At 48.4% G+C, this 10,232-nt stretch overlaps 1 protein-coding gene across 1 annotated transcript in view; it reads right to left on the bottom strand.

Moving 5' to 3' along the window:
* The window catches only part of Gys1 (glycogen synthase 1), a 21,349-nt gene that overhangs the window by 4,008 nt on the left and 7,109 nt on the right, over positions 1–10,232 (bottom strand). Inside the window, exons 6-14 of the mRNA XM_021213686.2 lie at positions 9,517–9,634; positions 9,040–9,160; positions 8,432–8,538; positions 7,352–7,411; positions 7,187–7,265; positions 3,526–3,639; positions 3,155–3,281; positions 471–566; positions 218–381 (exon numbers count right to left, since the gene is read on the bottom strand). Of these exons, the coding sequence (XP_021069345.1) occupies positions 218–381; positions 471–566; positions 3,155–3,281; positions 3,526–3,639; positions 7,187–7,265; positions 7,352–7,411; positions 8,432–8,538; positions 9,040–9,160; positions 9,517–9,634 (986 nt within the window). The remainder of the gene's footprint in view (positions 1–217; positions 382–470; positions 567–3,154; positions 3,282–3,525; positions 3,640–7,186; positions 7,266–7,351; positions 7,412–8,431; positions 8,539–9,039; positions 9,161–9,516; positions 9,635–10,232) is intronic.

The raw sequence follows: 10,232 nt of genomic DNA, 5'->3' as shown, positions 1-10,232 counted from the left end.
TTTCTTTCTTTCTTTCTTTCTTTCTTTCTTTCTTTTTTCTTTTTCTTCTTCTTCTTTTTTTTTTTTTTTTTTTTTTTTTGGCTTTTATAGAGACAGGGTTTCTCTGTATAGCCTTGGCTGTCCTGGAACTCTGTAGACCAGGCTGGCCTCGAACTCTTATCTCCATTCTTTAAGGCTACAGAACCAGAGGAGGCCTAGGAAAGGAAATCAGTCATACCCGGCCCAGGTACTTCCAATCTAGCAAGTCTGACAATCGTTCTGTGCGGTTCCGCTGGATGATGCGCTGTCGCCGGCTCTGCTGGCAGAAGCTGTACAGGAAGGAGGTGAGCTGTGAGCATGAATCATCCAGGCTGCGGAACCTCCGATCCAGAATGTAAATGCCTACAGAGGCAGGAATCAGGATTTGTTAACGATCACAAGTCTGAAATGGGGACCGGCACCTCCACGTTCTGTCCTCCCTCTGCACTGACCGTAAGCTGAGGGATCTGCGATGTGCTCCTCCATAAAGCAGCCAAAGCCGGAGAGGTTGGTGGAGATGCTGGGGATGCCCATGACGGTGCACTCCGCTGTGGAGTCAAAAGGTGGGAGGGGAAGAAAAGGCTACTCAGTAGCCTGCCCTGTTAGAGATGTCTCTACATCGCCACCTGCTGGCAACTAAGCCACCTGCGCCTGGCTACACCCGCAAGGGTGCTGGGAGCCTCCCCCCATTTCTAGGAACCAAAGAGCCTTAAAAAAGTGAATCTGCGAAAAAGTTTGTGATGAAGAGGGTACTTATTTACGGAACGCTAAGCAACGCTGGCTCACAGAAATAACTTTACTTAACCATCACGACGTTAAGATTCATTTGCGTGTGTGTGTGTGTGTGTGTGTGTGTGTGTGTGTGCGCGCGCGCCACGCTTTAGATTATGACATGATCATAAGGTTGGTTGTGGTTATTGTTTTAAGATTTATTAGCCGGGCAGTGGTGGCACACACCTTTAATCTCAGCACTTGGGAGGCAGAGGCAGGCGGATTTCTGAGTTTCAGGCCAGCCAGGGCTACAGAGAGAAACCCTGTCTCGAAAAACCAAAAAAAAAAAAAATTATTAATTTTTAATTTTTATGCGTGTGGGTGATTTGCCTACATACATGCACCACGTGCACGCAGCACCTGTGGAGGCAGGAGAGAGTGTTGTGTCCCCTGGAAGTACAGTTAGACTGTTGTTGACAGCCATATGGGTGCTAGGGATTGAATCTGGGTTTTTTATGGCTGTTTTATTTTATTTTTGGCTTTGTTTTTTTGTTTGTTTGTTTTTGTCTTTTTTTGTTTTCTTGTTTTCTTTTGTTTGTTTGTTAAGATTTATTTTATATATGTGAGCACACTGTCACTGTCTTCACACACCAGAGGAGGGCATCAGCTCCCATTACAACCCTACCATGTGGTTGCTGGGAATTGAACTCAGGACCTCTGGAAGAACAGTCAGTACTCTTAATGGCTGAGCCACCTCTCCAGCCCTTATTTTTGGCTTTCTTGAGACAAGGTCTTACTATATAGCTCTGGCTGTCCTGGAGCCCACTGTGTAGACCAGGCTTGGCCTTGAACTCACAGAGGTCCACCTGCCTCTGCCTCCTGGGTACAGGGATCAAAGGCATGCGCGACTACACCCAGCAGATCTAGGTTCTCTAGAACACAGTATTCTTAGTTGCTAAGCTATCTCTCCAGACCCCTTTTTTTTTTTAAAGCCTTATGTAGCCCAGGATGGCCCTGAGCTCACTATGTAGCCAAAGATGACTTGAATTCCTCCTCTGCATACCATCAGTTATCGTTAGAGGTGTGCATGCATGCTCTTTGGTTGGTTTGCTTTTGGGATAGGGTCTTACTGTGTAGCTCAGGCAGCCTGTGGGATGATAACTCTCCTGCCTCAGCTTCCCCAGTATGCTACCACACCCAGCTCACAGCCCACGACCACTAGCGGTAAGAAAAGATCTGAGTGAGATACAATGGCAGCAGCATGTGATCCCAAGGTTCAGGAAGCTAAGGTAAGGACTGCCAGGAGTGCAGCCTGGGCCACAGAGACATCATGGTAGTTTTCCAAGCATTATCAACTTTTTTTCTTCTGAGACATGATTTTTCTATGTACCCTTGCCTGTCCTGGAACTCACTCTGTAGACCAAGCTGGCCTTGAACTCATGGACCTGCCTGCCTCTTCCTCCCGAGTGCTGGGATTAAAGGTGTGTGCTACCACCACCTGGCTCCATTATCATCTCAACCTGAGCAAAATAATTTGCAAGTGACTCTCAAAACCGACTGCTCTTCCAAAGGTCCGGAGTTCAAATCCCAGCAACCACGTGGTGGCTCACAACCATCCATAACAAGATCTGATGTGTCTTCAGACAGCTACAGTGTACTTATAATAAATAAATAAATCTTAAAAAAAAAAAAACAGGACCTGTTTGTTAATGTGTGTGTGTGTGTGTGTGTGTGTGTGTGTGTGTGCTCAAGAGCACAGAATTGAAGAATGTGTCTATAATACAAGGAAAGATAGAGGTAGAGGGGTCAAGAGTTCAAGGTCACCCTCAGATACCTGTGAGCGTGAGGCCAGCTTGGGTATCAGAAAACAAGCAGGCCTTAAAAACAAAAATAGAGAGGAAAAGCCCACAAGATCCCCTCAGTGAAGGAGAATCACACACAAGCAATTCTAACTCGGAGCTCAGAGAGGTGAGGGCTGAAGAGAGGTGAGGAGAGGAAGAGGTTGAGAGGCACTGGGGACCAGGAGGAGAAGCTCAGAGGGTAGAGGGGGCAGACACAAAGCCCCAGCTTCCACAGCCCACACTGCACAAACAGATCACGGTGGTGTAGCACTCTGGAAGTGGAAGCAAGATCAGGAGTTCAAGACCAGCCTGGGCTACATAGCAAGTGTGAGAGACACGGGGGAAGGTCTGGTTCATGAGCAACTCCAACAGTAGCAAATTGGAGCTGAGGTTATCAGTGTCGACGACTGGAAATGAACATCAGTCGTCCAGTCTGAGCTCTGTAGCCTTCTGTGTCACAAACATGAACATGGGAACAGGATGGGCCACTCACTACCGTCATCCTGAAACTGAGGAACCATGTTGCAGGTTCATGCCAGAACTGAAAGACCCCGCAGTCTGCCACCCCTCACCCCTGTTCTCACCTGGTGTGTAGCCCCAGGGCTCATAGTAGGAGGGGAAGACCCCAAGGTGACAGCCTCGGACAAACTCCTCGTAATCCACCGGGAGGAGAGGGCTTGTGGAAGAAAGGAATTCTGGGTGAAAAATCACCTGTCGACAGAGAGAAGGGCTGAGCTACTTCCAGCCACCTAGAGTAGCCCAGAGAGGGTACATTTCTCCAGAAATACACAGCAAGTCGACGACAAGGTAAAGCCTTAAACTGAACTCATTTGGCTTCAGAAGCCAGGGTTCTCTCTAAACAGCGCAGTTGACAGACTAGGTAGATGACAAGTGTGATGTCCAAGGAAGAACTCTTTCCCCAGTCACACCCCACCAACCTCGGGCCGGCCCTCACCTTCACACGGTCGGCACTGCTGTTGAAAAGGCCAATTCGGCGGATGGTGGTCAAGATGGGGTCTGAGGAGTCGTCCAGCATGTTGTGGGTGCACACCGGTGGGAAAGACTGCCGCTGCAGAGAGGAGACGTGAGGGAGGGGTCAGGGGAGAAGGGAGGGAGGCAGAGGACAGAGGGTGGTCCCAGGGCTCTGAAGAAGCTACCAGCAGAGGTCAGCATACTCCTGACTGGAGCCCAGCTTTTTTTTTTTTAACTATCACAAGCAAAGCCAAACCAAACCACCACCAAAAAAAAAAATCCCAGCCAAATGGAGGCACTCCACAGTCTGTGAGGAAACGTCTGTGTTTAGTTACATAGTCTTGCCTGTCAATAAAGAAAACTCAAGAACCTCACCAAGATGGAAGCAGCCATGCAACTTAAACCAAAATGACAGCCGAATGTTGACTCCAATCCTCCCTCCCTCTGTCCAGAGGAGGGGGGAGGGGAGGAAGCTCTAAAGAATTGTACATACCCCAGCCAAGTGGATAGCTATGTCTATTTGATAGCAAGCCACAAGGACAGCTGGGAGTTGTAGATTTCTTTCTTCCTTTCTTCCTTCCCTCTTTCTTCCTTCCCTCTTTCTTTCTTTCTTTCTTTCTTTCTTTCTTTCTTTCTTTCTTCTTTTTCTTCTTCTTCTTTTTTTTTTTTTTTGTTTGTTTTTTCGAGACAGGGTTTCTCTGTGTAGCCCTGGCTGTCTCCTGGAACTCACTCTGTAGACCAGGCTGGCCTCGAACTCAGAAATCCGCCTGTCTCTGCCTCCCGAGTGCTGGGATTAAAGGCGTGCGCCACCACGCCCGGCCTTTCCTTTCTTTCTTTTTAGATTTATTTTTTATTATATGTAAGTCCACTGTTTCTGTCTTCAGACACGGCAGAGGAAGGTGTCAGATCTCATTACGGATGGTTGTGAGCCACCGCGTGGGAATCGAACTCTTGACCTCTGAAAGAGCAGCCAGCCACCTCTCCAGCCCCGGGTTGTGGTTTTCTTATGAAAAATCCATACCTTACCATCACCACCATCACTTCTAACCCCACCCCCCACCCCCACAGGGAGGGGAAGAACAGTTCCAGAAGTCACTGCTGCAATACGAAGAGACTGACAAGTTCTTTACAATTGTTCCATCATTATGTCATTAACGGGCCCACTCCTGGGTGCAAAGAGGGTGAAAAACTACAACTCCCAGCAGCCCCACGTTAGGCTTCTTCATGGGTAAAGCTGGCTGCTTAACTTCAAAAATATTTTGTCCGAAAGCACATTCTACCTCATTAATTCATGCTGGCTGTCTAGATTCCAAAACTCAGCCTCATCAATGCCAAACATAGGCACTAGTCCCTTGACCCACAGAAACAAAAAAGAACTCTAACTTCCAAAAGCCTCAGAGGCCAAGGAAGTCAATAGAATACAAAATGTCCCAGGGGCTGATGGGAGTTGTAGTTTTCAGTTTGTGAGCCACATGTTCCTAGTGTTTCCTGTCCTTTTAATTCCAACCTCAGGAGTCAGAGGGTTCTGTGAGAGGTAAGACAGAGCCACGGAGCTGGGCTTGGTAGTGCACGCCTTTAATCCCAGTACTCAGAAAGCAGAGGTAGGTGGATCTCAGTTCGAGGCCAGCCTGCTCTACAGAGCGAATTCTAGGACAGCAAAGAGTGGCTGTTGAGCATTCAGTGTTCCCAGAAAACACTAGGTATATCGGCTTGCCTGGCTCCTATCTCCTAAAGGCCCCTTAAACTACCAACCTTAACACGCCCTGGGGACAGCAGAAACAGAAGTTGTCACCTGGGGGGCTTCTGAACATTCAATGAACTATGAAGTTCCTAGAAAGAAATGTACCAAGCAGGGCATGGTGGCGCACGCCTTTAATCCCAGCACTCAGGAGGCAGAGACGGGCGGATTTCTGAGTTCCAGGCCAGCCTGGTCTACAAAGTGAGTTCCAGGACAGCCAGGGCTATACAGAGAAACCCTGTCTCAAAAAACCAAAAAAAAAAAAAAAAAAGAAAAGAAAAAAAAGAAAGAAATGTACCTTAACAGAGACCAACCGTCTGCAAGGTTGATTGACTGTGGAGATGTTGGAATGTGACAGGTATAGAGTCTAATTAGACAATTAGACTCTGTCTCATAAAAATAAGGGCAGGTGGGGTGGTAAACATACCAGCATTCCAAAGGCAGAACCAGGTGGATCTCTGAGTTCAAAGCCAGCCTGGTCTACAGAGTCAGTTTCAGGATAGCCAGGGCTACACAGAGAAACCCTGTCTGCAAAAACAAAACCAAACCAACAAACACCAACAATAAAATACCAACAACAACAAAAACTTATCTTGGTCTATCTCAGTGCTCCTGAATCGCCACTTGGTCTGTCTCAGTGCTCCTGAATCGCCACTTGGTCTATCTCAGTGCTTCTGAATCGCCACTTGGTCTATCTCAGTGCTTCTGAATCGCCACTCCTGGCTACCTGTCTCTAATAAGGGCTGTGACTTAAAACCTTTGGGGATGCAGGAACTTAAAGAAACCCTAGTTTTAAGCCAGGCAGTGGTGGCACACACTTCTTTAATCCCAGCACTTGCGAGGCAGAGGCAGGCGGATTTCTGAATTCGAGGCCAGACTGGTCTACAGAGTGAGTTCCAGGACATCCAGGGCTATACAGATACACAGAGAAACCCTGTCTCGAAAAACTAAAAATAAATAAATAAATAAATAAATGAGACCCTAGTTACACCAAGACTAGAAATGCCCCCAGACCTAGAGCCAAGACTTCCCCTTTCTTGTGCCCCTTCTCAACTTGAAGTCTCCAGCAGTGTCTTTTTTAAATTAATTTATTTGTTCACTTTACATCCCAATATTAGCCCCCTCTCCTCCCATCCTCCCCCATCATTCCCCCCCTTTCTTCTCCGAGAAGGGGGACCCCCGGCATCCTCTCCAGCAATGTATTTTTTGTTTGTTTGTTTTTTGTTTTTTTTGGTTTTTCCAGACAGGGTTTCTCTGTGTAGCCCTGGCTGTCCTAGAACTCACTTTGTTGACCAGGCTGGCCTCGAACTCAGAAATCCGCCTGCCTCTGCCAAGTGCTAGGATCAAAGGCATGCGCCGGGGGCTGGTGAGATGGCTCAGTGGGTAAGAGCACTGACTGCTCTTCCGAAGGTCTGGAGTTCAAATCCCAGCAACCACATGGTGGCTCACAACCATCTGTAACAAGATTTGACGCCCTCTTCTGGAGTGTCTGAAGACAGCTACAGTGTACTTACATATAATAAATAAATAAATCTTTAAAAAAAAAAAAAAAAAAAAAAAGGCATGCGCCACCACCACCCAGCTTCCAGCAATGTATTTTAACAGGGCCTTCATTCCTTACTTTCTGTGTTCTGTTATCATAAAAAGTCACAAGATCATTACCGTGTTAGAACATCATAACCGGAATCTGTGTTCCCAGTCCACGCTCATACTTGGCTCCAGAATAAACCGTCTTACCCTTTGTAATGTGGTGGGTGTGTTTTACTATTGATATTTCTCTGGATTTCAGAACTGGACCCTCTCTAAAGGGCCACCAAAGAGAACAGAACTCCCAGAAACCTTTGCAACAAGAGGCCTCAGCAAATGCCGGATTGGCCAGCACTCTGCTCAGGGGTGAAGGTCATACCTGAGTGGCAAAGATGGCTCTCTTCATCATAGTGAAGTCCTCCTTGTCCAGCATCTTGTTCATGTCCGGGAGGCTCCCCCTGCAACGGGAGGGGCAGGCATTTCAGAATGAGGTGACGGGATGGGTCAGGGTCATCCTGGGAGCAGAGCTAGGGCTGACACTCACACTAAAAGGGATTCGTAGAGCTTCCTCCCAAATTTCTCCTTGACTGTATTGGCTGTGTCCCTGGAACGGAGAGAAACATCACCCCATTACATCACAGCCTTTACGTTCTGTCAGGCATGGGGGGCATCAGGGAAACTGCGGTCTGGGTTCAGAATCCACACCCCGGGGGACCTCAAACTGGAAGATGGGGAACTGGAGACTGCTCGAGTTCCCTGAGGTGTGTGGCTGGGGATAGGTGGCCTTTCCTCTCCAACTTCCGTGACTCATCTACAAGACGAGTGTGAAAATAGAATCAACCTCAGGAGGTCGCAGAGAGGAGCCCGAGAGGTCAGGGAAAGCCCAGCACACGGAGAGCCTTCCAGAAATGTCAGCTATTATTAGGGTTAGGATGAGTCTTGGGCAGGGCGCTGCCAGGCCCTGTCTTATAAACAGGAGGACTAATATCCCCAGAGGAATACCCTGGCACACAAGTTCGGAAAGACTGTCACCCTACTGTCTCGTGACTTACGATCCTCCCAGGGACATGCTGACCCAACCACACCAGTCTCTTCTCTCTCTCTAGCTGCCTCCATCCATGTCCTGTGAACCCTGGCTCAGTATGCTGCCCAGTATGACCTTGAACTTCTGACCCTCCAGCCTCCACTCCCCAAGTATTAGAATTAAGAGAAATGGACGACCACACCCACTTTATGCTTGTGAGTGCTGAACAACGCCCTACCAAGTGAGCTACATTTTCAGCTCTTCCTCATTTCTTAAAGATGCCTCTGCTGTTCCCAGGGCTTAGAACAGTGCCTGCCTCACGGTAGACATTCAGAGACTGGTGGGCAACGAATGGGTGGGTTTCAGAGAGCGGGAAACAGGCTCCATGAGGATTCAGTGGTTCAACAAAATAACAAGGGGTCAGGTCACCTCACTGTGTGACGGCTGCCCTGATCACGTGCTCACACTGTCTGCCCAGGTCACATGCTTTAAGAGGGGGGATCACTAGGAATCCTGATCATGTCAGAGATAGCCAGAGAGAGATAAGACACTGAGACCGCAGGTATGGAGCCCACAGGGTCCTGGCCAAGGACTGCTGACCAGAGTTGTTTGCGCACGGCTTGGCCCTTCAGGGTTTCCACATTGAAATTGTTGGTCCGGGCCGGCATGATGAAGAACGCGACAACTGTTTGCTCGCTGCCATTCACCTGGGGACGGGGATGAGAGGGACCTCAGGATTCTGGACTCAGTCATGCCATTGCTGCTAAGAATGATGGGACTTCCGGTTTTCTTTTTCATAATAATATAGGAGATTAAAATCGAAGTCTCCTGCATAGGTAGGTGCTTTACCACTGAGCTACACTCCTGCCCCCTCACTGGGCGATTCTAGGCAGGGGATCGACCACTGAGCCATGCTGCCAGACTGGTTTTTATTTTGATAAAGTATCTCAAAATTGCCCAGGTCAACCTTGAACTCATTCTATAGACAAAAGCTGACCTTGAAGTTTTGATCCTTCTGCTTCAGCCTCTCAGGGGCTGGGATAACGGGCACGGGTCACCAGATCTCACTTCTGATCTTTCTGGGACTCTGTGCTTTGCTCCTACCCAAGGGTTTCCACAACCATCTCTCGGGCCTCTGTTCTCCCCAGCTAGGCACACACTTCCCCCCTCCAGTTCCCCTCCCACCGTCCCACCGAGCAGGCCCTTACTCTGAGCAGATAGTTGAGCCGGGCCAACGCCTCCAGGAACACGTCAGCTCCCTTGTTGGAAAACTCATAGCGGCCAGCAATAAAGAAATACAAAGTCTTGTCTAGGTTGAAATCCAGGTGCCTAAAGAAGCCACAGGGGAGTGAGAGGCCCAGGCTCCTAACCCTGTGCTGAAGCCGTCAAACCCCAGAAGTCACAGGGCCAAAGGAAATCTTCATAATGCACAGGTATCAGAGGGATGCATGCAAATGCAGATTTTCCCCTTAGATGAGCATTCACCCTAACACCCGTCCCATGGTGTTAGATACCAGGAAATAATGGAGACCACTGCTGCCCAGGACTGAGGAGCAAGGAATCCAAGCCTTCAACCTCTTCCCTGAGTCTCGGGAGACTTCTCTCCTCAGAGCTCGGGGTCCTAACCACAGCCCTCCTCCTCAGACCCAGGAATCTCACCCCCGCCCCCCGTCCTCCTCTCTTACCCATAAAAATGGCCACGCACAAACTCCTGGATTCGTGCTTTGCTCTGAGCATGAAGGTTCTGGAATTCATGCATAGCAGAGAACTTCTTCACATTCAGTCCGTTGGGGGTCACAATATCTAGGATTGGGGAAGACGAGCCTATGCTTCATTTCTTTATTGTGATCAACTTCACTGCACAAAACGTCACGGTTTTATAATAGCCCTTTAGTGAACTCAGCTCCATGGGGACTGATTCAACACCGGTACTTGACCCTTCATACTCTCTTTACTTTATGTTCTAGATTTTTTTTTTCTTGTATTTTATGTGTATAGTGGTTTTGCCTGCATGTATGACTGTGTACCATATATGTGCCTGTTGCCTGTGGAGGCCAGAAGCAGTGGTTAGGTCTCCTGGAATTGGAATGACAGACAGATGGTTATAAGCTACCACGTGGGTTCTGGGAATTAAACCTGGGTTCTCCAGAAAAGCAACCAGTGTTCATACACTCAGACTCGCACACACGTACACACACATGTGTGCCACACATACACATACACATAAAAAAATATTTTTTAAAAGTATGAGGGGAGAAAGGGTTGAGTCCCTAAAAGAGACATGAAGACAGACGGTGTGTGTATGACAGAGCATGTTAATCAAGACGACCCTAGAGTTACATAGTGAGAGCCTGGCTCAGAGAGAGAGAGAGAGAGAGAGAGAGAGAGAGAGAGAGAGAGA

Source organism: Mus pahari, chromosome 1 (assembly GCF_900095145.1).
Source record: "Mus pahari chromosome 1, PAHARI_EIJ_v1.1, whole genome shotgun sequence".
Lineage (NCBI taxonomy): Eukaryota > Metazoa > Chordata > Mammalia > Rodentia > Muridae > Mus > Mus pahari.
The sequence above is the reverse complement of the archived record's forward strand: the minus strand, read 5'-3'. Positions and strand labels throughout refer to the sequence as shown.